Source organism: Rhamphochromis longiceps, linkage group LG18, assembly GCF_057381845.1.
Source record: "Rhamphochromis longiceps isolate RC_006_pf linkage group LG18, R_longiceps_female_GT1.1, whole genome shotgun sequence".
NCBI classification, from domain to species: Eukaryota; Metazoa; Chordata; class Actinopteri; order Cichliformes; family Cichlidae; genus Rhamphochromis; species Rhamphochromis longiceps.
This window is the reverse complement of record NC_140574.1, coordinates 226,078-245,221: the sequence shown is the minus strand read 5'-3', so window position 1 is coordinate 245,221 and position 19,144 is coordinate 226,078. Positions and strand designations below refer to the sequence as shown.

The following is a 19,144-nucleotide window of genomic DNA, read 5'->3' as shown; positions in this document are numbered from 1 at the left end:
GCTCGGCCTTGCTTCAGGATGCACTGTACAATTCGATAGCAAGACCTCATGGGTTACCACAAAAAAAACAGTGTCTTTCTGCCTCTGTCGTTCTCTTTGGTTTGTTTGAGCGCTTGTTTTTTAAATACACAGCAAGTGTCTCTCTCTCTCTCTCTGTCTGTCTCTCTGTCACACACACACACACACACACACACACACACACACACACACACACACACACACACACACACACACACACACACACACACAGAGAGAAGCAGAGCAGCTGCTGTGCCACTGGGATTGAACAAGAGGTGCTCCCTCTGCTGGCTCAATGCGGTACAAAGTGTCTGAAGGAGTTATACCGGCGAAAATAACATCTTTCAATTGCATGTTTGGTCCACAGGATGGCGCCTAGCTGGCAAGTCCTGTACATTGCATATTAAAAGTTTGAGGGGAGAAAACGCTTTGTTTTCCAATACCGCTCTAAATGCCATAAGCTCACAGCCACAGCAGGAGTCGAACCCGGAAGTATCCCTCCACAGCCGGTTTTCAGAGTTGCCGCGACATGGAAGGAGCCAATCAGAAGAGGGACCTCAAATCAGCTGACGTGGGTCATGTGACAGGGAGTAGTTGATATGGGTTACACTTCCATAGGGCGGGCACTCTCCCCAGTCACAGACTGAGGTTGAAGACTCGTTGTAGCGGCTCCCCAAGTTCAGCAGCACATGCCTTTAGCATCCTAGGACACACCTTGTCTGGGCCTGCTGCCTTTCTGGGGCGAAGCTTCCTCAGTTGTCTCCTGACCTGATCCACTGTGACACTGGGAGATGTTTGGGAGGAGGGGGGGGGAGAAGATGTCTTGCTGCTGAGAGAGGGATTGGAGGAGGGGGGTGTCTTAGTGTCAGGAAGGGGGGGAAGCGAGGGAGGTAGGAGAGTGGGCAGAGGACTCTGTAGTAAAGGTGGGGGGTTGTGGGCTGGTCAAACCTGTTGAAGAAGTTGTTGAGTTCGTTTGCCTTCTCCACAGTCCCCCCCACTGTGCTTTTCTTGGTGTTGTGGCCTGTGATGGTTTTCACACCATTCCAGACCTCCCTCATATTGTTCCTCTCCAACTTCTGCTCCACCTTCCTCCTGTAGGTGTCCTTTGCTTCCCTCAGGCAGCGTTTCACCTCCTGCTGTGCTGCTTTCATCTCCTCCTTCACTTTGCTCCTGAAAGCCTTCTTCTTCATGTTGAGGACAGCTTTGACTTCCTGTGTTACACACAGTTTGTTATTAGGATAGCACCGTACCGTCTTAGCAGGGGTTAGGGTTAGCACATTACTTCATCCAGCTAAACTAATCGTCAACAACAGGTGTGTTCGGAGAACCGGAATAGCGAGCTCAAAGTTGGCGCGATGATTTGATCTTGGATGTAGTAAGCGAGGTACGAAGAACGGACCCCAGATAACACTGAAGAGTGAAACTGCTGCAACATTTACTTTTCTGAATACTTCTCATGTCAGTGTGCTTATTGTGTTTTTATGCTTTAAAGCTGAAAGTGGACTGTTTTTTCTATTTAATTAAAGACGCTTTTAGCTTGCTTCTAACTGCTTTTGGCTTTTAAGTGTATTCTGTTGTTCAATCAAATGTCTGAATTCATAAGAAGTACAGCAAAGATGTAAACAGGTTGTTCTGTTGTACCTGGTATTGACCATTCTCATTTTAACCACTTGGTGGCTGGCATGGTTGTTTTTTCCTTAGCTCTGAAAACACAGACTGCATTCTTTGGAAGGAATTTACTTGAAGGGTGCTTGTGCCCAGTAATGTATATGCTTAAAAAACAAACAATAAAGACAGAAGATTTCATTACAGAATCATATGTAATGAACAGACACGACTATGTGCGGGGTCCCTTCGCTGAACAAAGACTGCTGAAAGTACTTGTGGCCCTGCAGGAAAGTGCTTGGTAAATGATAATGGCACAAAGTGGAGAGAGACGAGACAGAGGATGAGCCTGCGCAAAGTGACTCTGTGGCGATGTGCACTGTGGAAGGGATGGAGACGAACTCGCGCAGGATGTTCTTGGCCGTCTTGAGGTTGTTCTGAGCAATCATCAGGGCCTTCTGGATGTCCTGGATGGAGTAGCCTTGGGATATGAGGCATTCAATCTCCCCGTTTAGGGCCAAGCTTCCAGGACCTGAAGGAGGAATAGTCGGAGGTGGAACAGGGGAGGCAGATGAGGAGGGGCCAGGGAGGTCTGGCGGCGGCGGAGGTGGCTTGCGGTTTAACGGACGAGGCCGTCGGTCAGAGTTGGCTCGCTGCGGGAGAGGTTTTGGGGGACGTTCGGGGTCGCCGCCTGCTACAAACATACCTGAAACAAATGAGAGAAAATGAAAGAAAAATAAGAAACGTGATGAGTCAAATACAAAATAAACACATCAAATACACATTTACATTCACACAGATGATTTGTGGGAAAAATAATTTAAAACTTCCCTTTATAACATGGACGTTATTTGGAGTTGTGGTTGCTCGTTTTCCTTTTGTTTGCTTTGTTCATTTGTCTCTTTTAATTCTATTTTTTTTTATACTTTTTCAACATGTTCAAAATAAAGATTCAATCAATCAACCAGACATTTGCTAACCTGAAACATCTGAGAAACAGAAACATTTAGGAAGTCCTTAAAAACTTAAAGTATCCGCACTCTAAAAAAACTAAAACACTGGATAAATCATCTGTAACAGTCTGTGAAAGGCAAAGAAACGCAGCATGCGTCACAGAATTAAAACTTGCAGGAAAAAAGGCCTTTAGGTTATCACTGACATTAAAGTTCTGGTTTCAAAATAACTGTTACCAAGCAAACTGCCAAGCAGTGACACTTGCTCCTAGAATGAATGTGGCTTCCTAACAGAAGGCTGATTGGTCCAAACTACCTGTAGTTCATCTAGAAGCACATAGCTTCAAGCCTGGCACGATGGATTCTGTTGTAACTTTGACCTCATGAATCGCCTGAGCAGTTTCACAAGCTGGCCTGACATGCAGCACGTTGTGGTTAGAGTATCTATGAAAGCAATTTCCATCACTGATTTCAGTGTGGTTAAAGCAGTAATTTGCTGAAGCCAAAGTTAAACAAGAAGTTTCAAGTTACATTCATGTAGCCTAATTACTTCTCAAATTAATATTCATTTGTCCACTGCTACTGAGTGTAACTAAGACTACTTTTCTTTTTGGACCTTTTGATTTTTCTTTAATTGTGATTAGCTTCAATGCCAAAAAAATTGTTTGGCACTTTTTGTTTTATTTCCAGCCTGAGGAAAAATGCGCAATAAAACAAGATTAATACCGTGGACAACAGCCTGCACACGAGAACTGGATGTCACCGGTTTCTTTCGTGCATCATCTTGAAGCCTCAAGCTGAGCATACTGGTGATCACTATTAAAATATAAATCACGCTGTGTTCAGTACGACATAACTAATGACCACAACTCCCTTTTTGCAACCAGAAATTTTGCCACCTGCTGATCATTAGAAATTAAAAAGGGGGAAAAAAACAAAACAAACAACAAAAAAACCCCACACATACTGGGATCTACTGCAGAGTCTATGTTGAGATTGCTGAAGGCTGCAGAAGGGCCGCCGATATCTGACAGGGCTCTTCTGGCGGGGGCAGGAGGGACCACTGGTCTGGGAAAGTCATACTCGTAAACATCCTCCACACTGGCCTCCTCCTTTTTGTCCTGCGGAACAGCTGAATGCTGAGGATGGTCTTGGAGGGAAAAAAAAAAGTAAATAAAAATGAGGTTTTACCCTGATATTCTTAATTCTGTGATGTCAGTTTATCCACTACTACTAGAACAAATAGTGTGATTACTGTTAGTAATCCACAATGATCAAGCACTGAAGTGAGAAACTGAGAATGTTACACAGCTCAGAGTTCTGCGTCGTCTCCGACGAGCCGGCCTGGGCCTGGATGTTACACATGGATTCGTAATCCTGGGGGTCCTCAGAGTCTCTGTCCCCCACCTCACTGCAGGCACACAGCGAGACAGAGAGAGATGGAGGAATCATTTAAAGGGGAACAAACTGTGCTCATTTTCATTTAAAGAATCTTACTCTTGGACTCAAAAAGTTTTCCATGATTTTAAATAAATAAATAAATAAAGTCATTTATACTTTCAGGCCACCGTCCCCTTAAAGTCAATTTTCTTCTGATAGGATGCCCCATGCAAACAGCAGGTTTGAACTGTAGGTGGTTGGGGACAGAGCGGTGTGCCTGGAAAGTCTGCATCCTGAGCTGACTTGCAGGGCTTATTTGCAATTACACTTAACTCATAATCTGAAATTTTGTCTAGTTACCATGGTAACACTACATGACCAAAAAACAAAAAGAAAGGAAAAAGTATTAGAAGCAGATTTTAAAAAGGGCCATTGTTGGCGATCCTTTATGCCTGACTCTTACACAAACTAATTCTCACAGAGAAGGTAATATTCTCAATGACTGAATCTACCCTTTGTAAGCTAAATCACCAACCCTCTGATCAAAAGTTCATCATTTCAGTATGCTAACATCACAAATAGACCGCTAAACATCTAGCTCTGCTTCAAACAAAAATCCACCAATCACACAGAGGTATGAATGCTTCCAAATATTACACATTTTAAGCCTAATTAGTCGTGCATGGACCCAGCGAAGGCATCTTTGTAGGCTCACACCACAACTTTCAGCTTTCGAGTTTTAAAATTTAAGCAGATTTCCTATCCATTCGAATTCCCTACATTTTAGACACTGTCATCATTTTAATCAGAGACAAGCTGAGATCCAGCTGCCTTCATCTTCAAGCACTGTCCTTTAAATTATTTAAGGAGGTGAAAAACAGCAAATAAGTGAAAGAGAGTTCTCTCTAAGGAATGGGAACCTCGAGAGCCCCCTGCTGGACAAAATACACAGCTTCAGATTTGAGGGTTGCATTACTGTGTGTCAGACTATCCCTTTAACTTGTTTATAGACCAACTTTCTCACTTTTCACTCTACGAACTGTTTGAAAGTCACTTGTAACCTTTCCCAGCAAGATTTTTTTTCTCTGCAATTCACTATACAATTACATAACCACACACATAAGCACATTTTATTACCTGCCGGAAGGTCTGAGCATGTTTGTTGATCTGCCGGTATTTCTAACAACCCAAGATCTATATTTTTCCCTTAAAGACAGCGCCATATAGCCCTGTTGTGGTGGGGCCTTCGTTGCAGGGCGTGGCACCATGTAGTTTGCTGCCCAGGCTGGCTGGTCCAGGGTGGAGGGGAGGGGTCTCCTTTCGAGTCTGGATTCCTGGCCGACCAGGGAGGGGCGCTCCGGTGGGGGAGGAGGGGGAGGCTCTCTCAGTGCTGGAGGCAGAGGTAGAGGCTTGTCCCTGTGAGTGGCTACCATCTGGGTCAGAAGACACAGGACAGGATGTTTTTTGTTAGAGATGTGAAGACTCAAGTACACACACACACACACATCCTATTTTGGTAATAACAATAATTGTGTTAGCAGGGCTGGCAGCACACTGGAGGTTTAATAAAAAGGCATCACTATTAATCTTTAAGTCACAGGCAAACAGTCGAGCAGTTGTGAATACCAACACTTAGCCAATTTACATAATTTCCAGGAATCTGCAGCCACATTAACACATGATTATTTTTGACTATCAAATGGACATCTGACAACTTCAAGGCTTCTAGGAAATATTGACTAAAATATACGGGCTCATTACAGATTTATCTCACAGGCTCTTATGATCACAACTAAAACTATAAATGCTCTTTTCTAGAGAAGATATTCATATCGTTAGCTACTCATATACGTGTATTTATTGATATAAAAAGTGAGTTAAAGCTGGTAACAGGAGGTGGTTAGTTTGTGATATTACTCTGACCTAAATGTACTGCTCTTGTAATGAAGTTTGTGTCCCAGCAGCAGGTGTTGGCCTTAACACTTTGCATATGACTTCCATATGATTGAGCAGTTATTACTTCTGGTTCAACTTCTTAGTGTATGTTTGCACAGGGCTCTTCTTAAAGGCACTATTCAGAGTGAGAATATTTCAGTGACCAGCAAGTCTTGAATGCACCTTTGGCCAATGCAAGTGTTTTTCTAAAAACTATTTTTCCACCCTTTGAATTCTTTTCCACAGATAGTCGGTCTCAAAGGCTTTTGTCTTTAGTGGGACTGTGGCTCAGGGGGTTGGGAAGCGTATCTGTAACCGGAAGGTTGTGGGTTCGATCCCTGGGCTCTCTGTCCTGGTCGTTGTGTCCTTGGGCAAGACACTTTACCCTACCGCCTACTGGTGGTGGCCAGAGGGGCCGATGCCGCGATATGGCAGCCTCGCTTCTGTCAGTCTGCCCCAGGGCAGCTGTGGCTACAACCGTAGCTGCTTCCACCAGTGTGTGAATGTGAGAGTGAATGAATAGTGGCATTGTAAAGTGCTTTGGGTGCCTTGAAAAGCGCTATATAAATCCAATCCAATCCATTATTATTATTAGTACACTTACTTTGACTGTGGCTCCCTGACTCAGTGCACTATGGGAGGTGGAGGACCTCTGCTGTAAGAGGTCCAGTCGCAGAGGCACCGGAGGCAGCTGAGACACTGGAGACGGAGGGCGCTCCACCTGCACACCCACACATTGATTTACGGATTTTGTAGCGGATGAAGTGCTTGTAATATTCCTCAGAGATATTTACACGATAAGGATCACTCAAATCACCTTTCATTCCTTTTCGGATGCTCGGCTTGAACTTGAGCAGGTCATCTTGACCATATCTATTAGCTAAATTTACTGAGTTGTTGTAGCAATTACTTGATTAATATTGTGCATTAATAAGCAATCGAACAGCTGCATCTAATAAAGCACCCAGTGAGCGTCTAAATATATGTACGTGCTCGTCTTACTTTGGTGCAGGCCAGCCTGATCATGACAAGTTGCTGGTCTTCCAGCCGATCATCCTTTTCCTCTTCCTTGCCTGCGGCTTCTGCTCTGCTCGACCCCTGGAAACCAGCAAAGGAAGCCCCAGTGGCCTTCGGGTGAAAGGGGTCCACTACAATAGGCTCTGTGCCTTTAATCTCACATTTGCTAAACGGGCAGCCCTGACCCTCCGATTCCTGAAATGCACACACGGAAAGACACAGCAAGGTTAGGAGGTAAAGGCAAAGGAGCAGACTGAAGATTTCATCATTTGTGAAAGGCTTTGCTTGGATTTAAATCCAAATTACAGCTGCAAGTCTTTTCAAGACTGAAAGCTTAAGGAGGAAACCATGAAAACTACCACAAAAAGAGTCACCCGGATAGGATGAATTATAATGTAAATAAAACTGAAGATGTCAAATAAATGTTGTACATCAAAGATCTGCAGAAGGAGCACTTTAACAAAAACTATGTCTAAAGAACTCTGCAGTCATGCTGCGATTAATTAATCTGTTAAGTTAGCCCGGAGAGCATTTCTGTCCTGAAGGCAGAGTAGTGAGAACAACACGACTGCGCTTGGGAAGACAACGATTATATTGTTCGTCTGATGTGAACCACAATCAAAATAAATTCCGTATAAGGAAGTCTAAAGTCCAAAGTCCATCAAGAATAAACAGCACATCAAATTCATTCATTTAATCACTCACTCATGGCAAACAAGTCCTTTGTGTCACTCTTAGCAAGTCTATGTTCCCAGCCAGTAAAGTCTATTTAATCTTTTATGTTTGAAGAGGAAAAGTTGTTAGTAACAAGAAGGATTTTATTAAAGGAAGTACAAAAAGAAAGTGCTTCAGCTTCACTGACTGTAAGATAACATTAATAAAACAATAAAGTTACAGCTACGTGTGACCTCGGTGCGTTGGTCCAGTCGTCACCTTGTTGTGTTTTTATCAGCACCCTCGTTAACCTGATCTCACTTTAGATTTATTCTTAGTGCCGATTGGCTGCTGAAGCTTGATGGTCAGTAACTGGAATCTCTGTCCCTCCCATCTGTCTTTCTGTTGCTACAGGCCTGTTTTGGATTTTGTTTTTGGTTCTTAGTTAAAAAAGGAAGAAGAAAAAAAGTAGTTTAGGGGTGAAGCCTGAAGCAGACAGTCTGGTGTGGTTCGTTCATGGACTCCTTCCTCTTTTGTTTGTTTGTTTTAGCCGGAGTTCCCATCTCTTTTGCTTCCCTTTGTTTCACACTTTCATTATTAAAACTCAGCAGCACTGTGGGATCTTATGGCTCAAAGAACCGAACGTATAACTTTGGGGACTGCAACAGTTACTCTGAGGAACATGACACGACTCCTCTACTGCAGGAACTACTACTAATAATTAAATAATAATAATAAAAGACTTTATACTTAAGTTTAAACATGCAGATCAGAGAGTGGAGTAAAACACTTGCAATCTGAGAATGAATCTAAATCAAAGACTTATTATTATTATTAATTGACCTATTTAAAAAGGCACCATTGAACACAAAAAACTGAATTTAAAGAAAATTCTACAGCAGAAAAAAGAAGATCCCTGTCAGGATTTATTGAGCTGCTTCAAATCAGTGTAATAAAAGACACAGAGAAACGAGGGAAAAAGGGAGACCGTTCAACACCGGCTGCTCATGTTACTCTCATCCTGTAGAGATTTATTCCTAAAATCAGTCATTTTATGCATCTGTATTTGTTCTCTGCATTAAAAACATGCACGCACATGAGAAACAAACCTGAGTAACTTTGATGTGGTCCTGTGGAGACGATTCACACAACCCTGTAAGGTCTGGGTTCCGTACACGGCCATCTGGGAAAAGATAGCTGGAAAACCACGGCACACAGAAACGCAACCAAGTCACGAAAAAAGGGTCATTTTCAGATTTTATAAATCAACAGTAAGAAGCAACAACCTTGCCATGTTTTTACAATTCATCGAGGCTGCCAAACAATTTCTCATTATAAAATCCTTAAAAAACAAAACAAAACAAAAAAAACAAAACAAGTTTGTTTCTCTGCAGGATGACACAAACTAGTTAATTATACATCGATTGTGACACCATTTCATCCACACTGTCCAACCTGTTCCTTGTAAGGTTTTTTGTTAAATTTTGAGGAACTACTACAAAGACTCCACCCTCCTCACTATTAATTCAGGAACCTAAAGTAACATGTACTCAGTAGGCTGAAAAACAATACTCTCCCCTGACAGCTTGCAGTTTAATAGTGCTATAAATCTACACTAAATACTAGTTCATTAACCCTGATGATATGCGACTCACAATCCCTCTCTGTATCCATCAATGAGTGCTTGGAAGAGTGGTTTGTTATGCGGGATGGTCTGCAGGATGTTCCCATCATCTGTCACATAGCCAATTACCCACTGGCCCAGCCGAGTGCAGCTCTGCCTGAAGATATAGCTGTGAGAGAGAGTTATTTCAACCAACAGCTACAAACTCACACTCCTGCAACAAAATATTTAATACAGTAGGGATTTTCCCCCCAAAAGTATTATAGGATATATCTGATCTGTGAGGCCTACCTGCCAGGTATGCGGATGAACCTGTGCAGTCGAGCCTTCATCTCATCATAGGTTAAGAAGGCTATATAACCAGGGTGTGTAACAGCCAGGCTGTTCCAGTTCCTTAGAAGAGATGACCATGGCTACAAGACACAGATTCACAAATGCAAACATTTTATTTATGTTGTGTACATCAGCTGTTTTGAAGTTGAATTCACAACAAAAATCAGGTATGAGACTATAATGCATATAGGACAGAAGATCTGTTAGCAGCAATAAAATTACAAACACCAACTCTGATCGCTGGCAACACTACAGAAAAACATATGCGAGTGGGTTCAGACACTGCTGCTGCATTTACACAGGAGAGACTAAGCGGGACTCAAATTTAAAGAAATAAACAAATTTAAGCATCCTCGTGTAATTCACCGCCTTTACTAAAATGTTATTAAAGTGCAAACTGTGCAATTTTACAGTGAACTACTCTGAATGCTTTGTGACGTACCTGAAAGAGCCTTGTAAAGATGTCAAACTCGAAGACGGAGATGTAGTCGTTACAGGTGAGGTCGATAGTGGATTTGAGTGCCATGGCCTCCAGACCTGAGCTAATAGGGTGAAACTCATGAAGAGCCTGCCGAAATGTCCTCCATGGCACTATGGTCCTGAGTAGAAGGGAGGGAGAGGAAACAAATGTTTGTTGTGGGGACATTGCCTTTCACTATTATTTAAGACTGAATTTGGGGTTAAACAGAACCTAAAATGTAATAAAATTGCAGATTTGCTAAGCTAACACCTAGCTAACAAGGCAGCAGACCTTTATAAAGACACAACTCTAAATATATACACAGGTGTATTTTTAGTTGACTAAAGGGGACCTGGTATGCTTTTCCTCAAATACACACACTCAACTGTGACTTTATTAGATACGTGTGTTCAACTACCGATTTAGGGCTGTGCGATATGACCAAAATCTCACATCCCGATATAAAACATCTATCATCCAATGACGATAAAAATCACAAAAACTTAACATTTTCTGTAAATTTTGTGAATCTCGGGTTGCTGAAGTGATTCCAGCTGGGCGTCGTGTACCTGGAGTCGAGTGTTTTAACCGATGCATGAAACTATACATTTTTAGACACCTGACGGCTCCTTTTTGCTTCTCATCCATAAACACTCTGCATATTTTTTCACATGATTCCGTTTATTTTGAAAAGTTTCAACAGGATCTTGAGCTTTATTGTGAAAGGTTTATGTGGAAAATAAACAAGCGGACATGCGATGGTTTTACCGTCGTTGTTGCTAACAACAACGCATAAAAACAGGCGCTTGTCCATCCTTAGTGTGGTTATTTTAAATATAAGAGAAAGAGAGAACTTTAATAAATTAATATAGCCACTACAGTGACCATCAAAACGGTGAAAAAATATTGCCGTAAACACTTTATTTTGCGACACCACGAAACAAACGATAGCGTAAAATGAAACGATAGACGTTTTCATATTGTCATCCGATATATGTCGTTATATCGAACAGCCCTATACTGATTAATACTAATATTTGAGCATGACAGCAACTCGGTGCATTTATGCATGCAGACACATATGTATATGGTTACCACTGCCTGCTTAAGTTCAAACTGAGCAGAATGTGGGAGAAAGAGCTTTGAATGGGACATGCTTGTTGGTGCTGCTCTGAGCATTTCATAAACTGCTGATCTGCTGTGATTTCCCCCCCACAAGCATCTCTAACATCTTTTGATAGTTGCTTTCAGTAGAATAACACATCAGGTGATAAAGCTCCAATCAAGCTGGTTTTCTAAACATGACAGTAAGTAACATCCAAGCAATAGTATTCAAATGGCCTCCAGAGTCACTGGATCTCGGTCCAATAGGGAAACCGTATGATGCCGTCATGTCACTATAGACCAAAATCTGGAAGGAATGTTTCCAGCACCTTGTTCAATCAATGCCACAAAAATGAAGACAAGGTGCCCCTAATAAAATGGCTGGGATGCTCACAGTCAGTTTCAAATCATGAGGTCATCTTATGTAGCCTTAACTCATGACCCCAAAACCCAGACCTCCACTGCTATAAATGCTCAGTTTCAGCGCTTTTGTTGTGTTTTTTTACTTTTCGTTTGTATGTTGCCCGTGAATGTGACTATGCTAATATGGTAATCTGACTTCTGTTTAAATCTTTTGTTTGCAAAGGGGCAGGAAGCAGTAAGTAAGATAAAACTGCTTGTTTCAGCCAGAGATGAACTGGAATCGATGGCCAGCATGACATAAATAAGGATTACTGTGAAATATGAGTCATTCGAGCATCACCCAGGAATAAGAATACAGAGCTGAAACAAAAACTCACTTGTCCCCGAATGACCTTCTCCAGAATTCAGCAGCATCAGCTTTGGTAATCCTGAAGTTGTCGCCCTGAAATAGGCCATTGGGGAAGATGGCTTTTAACTCCGCTAGCATGTGACTGAAGATCAGAGATAGCTTGGTAAGGTTTTGCCTAAGTGAGAGAAAAGGAAGAGAGACAATGAAAGGAAACCGTAGCAACAACAGGTATCTTCAGCCTAATGTCTTTAGTATTCTATAACGCCATGTTTGGTTTTAAATAAAAGGGGAAGTTACTCTTGCATGCACACAGAAATAGAAGCTTTCAGCAGCCAGACACTTTCGAGTAGGGCTGAACGATATATCGCATTTGCGATAATATCGCGACATGATCAAGTGCAATTTTCTAACCGCAAAGGCTGCGATTATACTGCGATTATAAGGCTGTCCAAATTACTACCATATCCCAGAATTCATAGCGCGGCCCAGCCAAACTCCAGTTTCCAGCAATGGCGGCCGCTACTAAGTTTTAAAATTACTCATACTAATCTTTCTGGGTCACAAAATAAACTTTTAACATATTTTCAGGCGAGAAAGTAGTTGTGTAAACATCAAATATCTGCTCGGTTTATCAAGATATCCCATATTTGCAAAAGTGCTTCGACGTTTTCAGAGGCGTCTGCTACCCACCAGCTCGACAGCTAGCCGGGAGCTCGAGGGTTACTGATGCGGCCGAGAACGGCACAACTCCCGGCACATCATTTTCAGATCACCGCGGAGTTTCGCTGCTCGGGTTAAACGTAATATATAAGTCACTTAGACAACCTAAAAATGTTATTGTTGGGCTTTTTTCAGTGTTTTGTTTGTTCGTGAGTAAATCGGTTTGGCTGAGATTAAAGTTATTAGATTAGATAAAATAAAACTTTATTAATCCCCCGGGTGGGTTCCTCCTTGGTTTTCACACAGCTGACTAAACGTCAAACAGAAAACTTATTAAACAGAAGTATGAGACAGTCGAGAATTTACACCAGTGTCTGGTTATATTTTAGATAGCAAGAAGCAGACGGCCGAGTTTATTAAACTCCACCGAGACAGCGGTGACGCTAATCAGAACTAGACCGTCCAATTTCACGCCTTTAAACTTTAAAGGCGTGTTTGTGTGTGTGTTTATACAATTGCTATTATGTTTGCACTTTATGTGTAATGTTACTGACTGCAGAGATCAGTAAGATGTGTGTATTTTTTATTTATTAGTTTGATTTATTTAATATTATTTTTTAATTGAATGACTGTCTAGTAGTTCACAGATGTCGAAAAACTGAGTGTGGTAAAGCCACTGATTTTGTTTATGTATATTTCTGCAATCTGCACATTGTACTGACTTTCATTTTAATGTTTACACCAGGGTTCCTTGTCAGCACTTTATGCTCAGATGTTTGTAAGCTAAAAATAAACTATTGTGTATGTTCAAATATACTGTTGTGATTGAAGAAGTTAAATAAAAATGTCAGTCATCAATTCATGCATCACCTCATGTCATCATAACAGAGGTCTGTCTTCCAGGAAAGAACAGTTTAAAATTAATGTAATATAGTATTGGCCATACTATATGATGTATTGCTTGTCTTTGTTTAATAATACAGAAGACAAAGACCTTAAAAAATAATCGCATATCGCATCGCAATCGCAATATTGGGGCAAAAAATCGCAATTAGATTATTTTCCATAATCGTTCAGCCCTACTTTCGAGTACAAAACAATCAGGCGGAATCAAAGATGGTACCACTCGTCTCGTACATTTCCCCCTCCTCTGGCACATTTTATGGATCTACAGTTAATTTTTTTCCTCTTTCTCAACAAACACAATAGTCAACTGGACATTTTCTTCTTCGCTTTTTTCTTTTCCTGCTGTTGAAACAACTGGTGTTACTTTGTTAAATGCATTTAAAGCACTTTCTGTGAAATTACTTGTGGTTGGTTGCACTACCTCCCAGACAAACTAACCCCACTCTTGACAACTCAAGTGTCAAATTCATAAAAATATGTCCAATTAGAGCTGAAATCATGAACATAACTGCAGAAGAAGGGAAGCAATGTTGAAAATTGACTTTTACACTTGCGTTTGCTTTACATTTGAAGATACCTGGTTTGAGCAGTCTACACGAAACGCTACTTTTCAGAGGAAGTGAGTCCACCCTCATTGGGGTTGAACATAACCAGTGCGGGTGCATAATCTAGTCCAAACTTGTTTTGTTTTCTTTAAACAGTAAATCAGTTTAAAAGAGGCACAAGGTGACACATGACAAAAAACTGAACCAAAAGTCGCAGACGCATACTGAGCACACAGCCAGTTGGGCAACAACATCGTCTGAGCATGGCCTCAGCTTTGACGTTTCAATTAAAAGGCTTTCCGATGACCTATACATGCATTTGCTAATGCCAACACAGCTGTTTGTGTAGAACATCTTACACTTGATAAAATTTAGTGCGTGAAAGGAAGGATGAACTTTTGCTTAGCAAAGACTTTCTGAGAAGCAGAGTAAGTACACATGATTGCGAAAGTGCAATCACTTCCCTATGAAGCTCACTTTGCTTCATATGGTTCGATTTAATCGCAGCGATGGAAACTTGTAAGAACATTTCAAGAAAAAAGACAAACTTTTTCAATACTTTAAATTAATATTTACAAAAAGATTGCAGGTTAATGTTATAGAGCTTAAATGACATCAGTACTTCATTTTAAATGCACAGAGTTAGAGATGTTCACAAATGACTCCACAGCAGTGCAAGCATGCTGCTTTTTTTTTTTTTAATCTTTTTAATCATCTGATGGAAAAAAAAATAGCACACAAAAAATCTCAGTATGAGTTGTATTTCTTGGGTAGTTTGGAAGGTTTTCATTAAGAACCCATTTTTTATTTTGGTTAAAATAAAAATAAAAAATTCAGCCAATGCTGACAGCAGACCTTCAGACAAAGGTGGCCCATTAGTGAAGCTTTTATTCTATTTAGGTAACGATCTTTATTAATTAATCATCAACATCTGTGCTTTCCAACTATTTCATGTCAAAACAGATGTTGTGAAAAAGCTCAGTTCTGTGCTCCATAGGACAGAGACGGTCTCGGTCAGCAGAGATATTTTACTGCTGGAATTATCGTACTATCATGAGTTTAAGGGATTATTTTATTGATAGGAAGCCAAGAAAAACAACGATTAGCTCTTTAACTGTGCCATGATTCAGATACCCAGTATTCAGATACTCCCTGCTTCACAGCTTTTCCATCCTGGCTTTCTGCTGGTGCAATATTCTGTTTCCCCCCACAAAGATGAATCATGTTTTGTCCGGATATAACGTGCGCCTACCTGGGCTGGGAGTTCTCCTCGTACATCCTCTTCTTGGCCTCCTTAAAAAGACTCATGGTCTGCTTCGTCTTGTTCGTCAAGTTGTCGATGACCACGCGGAAATACTCGTTCTCGCCGAGGATCTCTATTTTGCCCTCATACCTGGACAGAATGGTGCGTAAATGCTGGTAGGTATTCGGCAAAAGATCCGGGATGTAGGGCAGATTGCTCTTCAACACCACCTTGGGGTTCTCGCACAGACGCACCACCTGGACAGAGAACGCAACGGCTCAGAGATGGGGTTTTTTTTATTTTTAACTTGCAAACAACGAAAAAACAAAAACCATAAAACAAACAGGATTAAAACCTTTAGCTGTGGCAATGTGAGATGCTGCAATGTGCATGTTTCACAGTCAAGGTAAAACATTTTTTAAGTTTGTCTAAGTATGGTACTGGAGACATCACAGATTTCATGACAGTTTTCCAGCTAGATCAGGGGTGCTCAATACGTCGATCGCGATCGACCAGTCGATTGCAAAGGTAGTATTGGTAGATCGCATGGCATTAAAAAAAATAGATGCCAGCCTATCATCCATCCCGTCACTTGATTGATACAGGGAAGCCAGTCAGATGACATCAGATTTTTTCTGACGCTTAGGTCGCTGCGCATGCGCAAACAGCGGCGCGAAGTGTAGTAAAACTGACAAGCTAGTCAGCGAGTTAACTCAAATTTTTAGCTCTCGGTTTTTTCTCTTAAACCTGGCCGTCAGCAGCTACTGTCCAGACTATGCATCCCTGGCTGATTCAATTCAGTGCAAGTCATCAGAGTAAACTCAGGTAATGACAAAATATTTACATAGTTAATTGTGTTGTGAAATATTGGATATTGCGGTTATGCATGTATATACATTGTAGATATAAAGAATCCTCAATATATTTATAAATAAGTATATGTTTTGGATTTTTGTAGTGGGTAGATCATTTTGACTTGGTCATTTTATAAGTAGCTCACATGCGGAAAAAGTGTGAGCACCCCTGAGCTAGATCATCAGCTATCGCACGCAAGTTTGGATATGGATGTGTCTATAAATTTTAAGCTCATAAAACTGGGTCACGATTTTTGCAATGTGATGTTACCGGAAAAAAATGCCATTCTTACAGATGTCAAGGTTTAAAGTTTCAGCCAATATTTCCTAATGTTTATGATGATAATCTTCTTGATAGAGTCTTTTCGGTAATCGGAGAATAATGTGGCACAAGCTGTAGATCAAAGTTTGACCAGGAACTGCTTCTTTAATCTGTGACGGACATTTACTACCCGTCTAATCACCTGACAACTAAGGTTACTTATCAAATTGCACTCAATTATACTCCCATACCCACCAAATAACTTTGCAGGCCCAATATATTGTGACCATAAACATGAAATGGCTCATAGTACAATAACACGTTGAATACCTAAAATTTGCATCAACTTCACCAGAAACTTTTACCTGTCACTATTCATTTAAGTGCATCTTTTCCCCATGTTGCTGTGGACCAACTGTGCATGCAAGCAGGGTTTTGTTTCTTTTTTGCATACATTTGCACACTCACTCTATATATCAGATCCAGCCCTTCCCCCAAACCCTCAGATTCCTCATTTTGCTACTTTGATGGCAATGTATTCCCACAATACAACTTTACAGCAAGGCAGTAAAAATTTTCAGCACCCAGCCCTGAAACATACCACCCAGGTATGAAAGCTTTTGATCTCAAACGTGCCATTTACAAGCACAGGTGTAAATGAGTCTGCACAGAACACTGCACATGCATGCCGTGGTTCACTCTCTATTATCTGATGCACTGTTACTTCCTACATCAGCTCACTTGCATTAATATCTTGTGAGCTCTTGTCTCACCACCTCTCTGCACTTCCCGCTCATCTGTTTTAGTTATAGCCAACTGCAAAAGAAAGTAAATAGGCTGCAATGACTATAGAGAACATTGCCTTGCCCCTGCAATATGTACACCTCTTCTTATCCAATACTAAATATAGGGATATGAATGTGACCTAATTCAGGAGAACTGACCCCAATTAGACAATCAGACACCACTGTACTCCAGTTTTAGGCTTCAGGTTTAGACTGCTTTACAGGTTATTGTTTAAATTTAGGCCAAAGCACCTTCCTGTGTGGATGTCCTGGAGGTTATTCATGTCATGCAAAGGGAATTAGTGATGATTCAATATAACCGCAGTTTCACGCTAAGTGAAGGAGCGGATGGAAAAGTTGAGCTTAATCTTTTTTCAATATGTGAGAAAAGAAAATCAGTTAAAGTGGCCTCACATTTGTCTCTGATGTCGAGTTACAGACAAAAAGAAAAAAAGTCAAGTAAAAAGTTTTTCGTTTACTGTTTCAAAACCCTTTCTTGCAAAGGATTTATCCGATTGTTCAGTCTGGACCTAAACTCCGCTGCAGGTCCATATATCAAACGATCACTGTGGCATTACTGAGAGTTGAAAAACTGTCTAAAGTCTTTCATCTTTAATAAAATGATCAGCGTTCTGCTCTACCAGGTGTAACAATTGAGCTTAACATCCAGGCATCCATGAAAACGGAATTTATGACATTTAACGGAGTTAGAAGTTAGCAGGGAGTTAGCTCGCTAGCTTCTATCTAAATACAATATAGCATGTCCTGACTGCAGGGTTTTGGAAACAAATTAAAACGTACAGCTCTGCTATCACTTCCAGCATAAATGAAGACAGAAAACTAAACAGCAGTGACGTTTGTAGGGTTACTGAAGTTGGGCTAGCTGGTATATAATGATGTGCTACGTGACCGCTAGCGACACAGCTATGTTAGCATAATATAAACAAGATAACTTTTTTTCCACTCGATAAAAGTTAACGTGAGTGTTCTCGGTGGTCAGGAACAAATGTAATCGCATGGCAGGATGCTGTAAAAGGACCAAACTTCAGCCAGGAGAACAACTGAGATAATCCATCCACAATGATTAGTGGTAATAAAAGCCAAGGGAGGTCAACAGTGATCACTGACTGTTTTAGAAGCTTTTTGAGATCAAATAGAAGAAAATACATAACATTAAACATGTTAACAACACAAAAGCCATATTAAACTCAGACTACTTTAGGCCCGGAAGTAGGATTCGTCGCGTCATCACTGAACAACCGGATTACTGGAAAACCACTGTCAGTACCTTATCCATGAGTTTCCAGCATTTTTCCACCATTTTCTTGTCAACCACTGCGGGCTGGTGAGGCTGGAGAGCTTGCTGGTGAGGCTGAAAGGCGTCCTTCATCAAGCCGATGAGACCGGCGCCCCTTCTCGGATTTCCGGCCATTAATTCGGTTGGTGACAGGGGGTTAGCCCGGGGCTCTTCTGGGGGTGGGTGGCTGACAACCGGAGATCAGTTCTTGTGTAGTGGAACACTAGAGGGCTCCACTCACACCCAGTGTTGAGGAAGTGTGTTCCTGTGTTTTGTGGCGCGATATGTGCAGTTGATGTTGGAGACGAATAAAGAAGGAGTGAGAACTGAGAGCTCTGTGTCGTTGATGCTTACCTCCACATTGGTGACCCCTGACCCCCTGCAGTGTATAGAAATTGGTGTATTTCAAAAATAAAACTATGAAGACACTCAAAATAAATTTCCTGTGGTGGGAAACTATTTTGTGCAACTTTTTTGTATTTACAGTTTTGAGGGATAAGCCTCTTAAATTTCTCTAACTAGAAATATATGTTAAAAAACAAAAACGATTTTCAATTTTTTTGTAGTTTATTGCACTTTTTTTTGCAATTTATGTAATTACTATGCACTTAATGCATGCATATTATTAAAATTTAGGCTGTAGTGGTTGTATTGATGTATAGCAACTTGAAATGCTCCCAAAAATGGCACTACAACATGTAAAAATATAATATAAGCTCTGGCGGACTTCGTTCAATGGTAGGTCTTAAAGGGTTAATTTCTAGTATCAGCTGATGTTTGCTGGAGCCACAGCTGTA

General features: G+C 41.1%; 2 protein-coding genes across 4 annotated transcripts in view; both read right to left on the bottom strand.

The window, feature by feature from the left end:
* LOC146647275 (uncharacterized) overlaps positions 1-19,144 on the bottom strand; it is a 165,442-nt gene that overhangs the window by 125,802 nt on the left and 20,496 nt on the right. The window lies entirely within an intron of this gene.
* Positions 1,780-18,518, bottom strand: LOC146647279 (E3 ubiquitin-protein ligase CBL-like). The gene is made up of 13 exons (XM_085389049.1): positions 18,339-18,518; positions 15,159-15,406; positions 11,824-11,970; positions 9,962-10,118; positions 9,478-9,599; positions 9,218-9,355; positions 8,672-8,759; positions 6,894-7,103; positions 6,496-6,612; positions 5,094-5,389; positions 3,884-3,987; positions 3,544-3,726; positions 1,780-2,329 (listed from the first exon to the last, which is right to left on the bottom strand). The coding sequence occupies exons 1-13, from the start codon at positions 18,480-18,482 to the stop codon at positions 1,833-1,835; spliced, it is 2,451 nt and encodes an 816-aa protein (XP_085245175.1). The 5' UTR covers positions 18,483-18,518; the 3' UTR covers positions 1,780-1,832.

What these genes read in the sequence shown, in the direction of transcription:
- LOC146647279 (XM_085389049.1), bottom strand. Translation starts at nt 18,482, where the DNA reads ATGGCCGGAAATCCGAGAAGGGGCGCCGGTCTCATCGGCTTGATGAAG. An exon ending in GAGGAGAACTCCCAGCCCAG is followed by an intron (nt 11,971 to 15,158) that starts GTAGGCGCACGT and finishes TCTCTCACTTAG; the next exon opens with GCAAAACCTTACCAAGCTAT. An exon ending in GTCAGGGAGCCACAGTCAAA is followed by an intron (nt 5,390 to 6,495) that starts GTAAGTGTACTA and finishes CTTCTGACCCAG; the next exon opens with ATGGTAGCCACTCACAGGGA.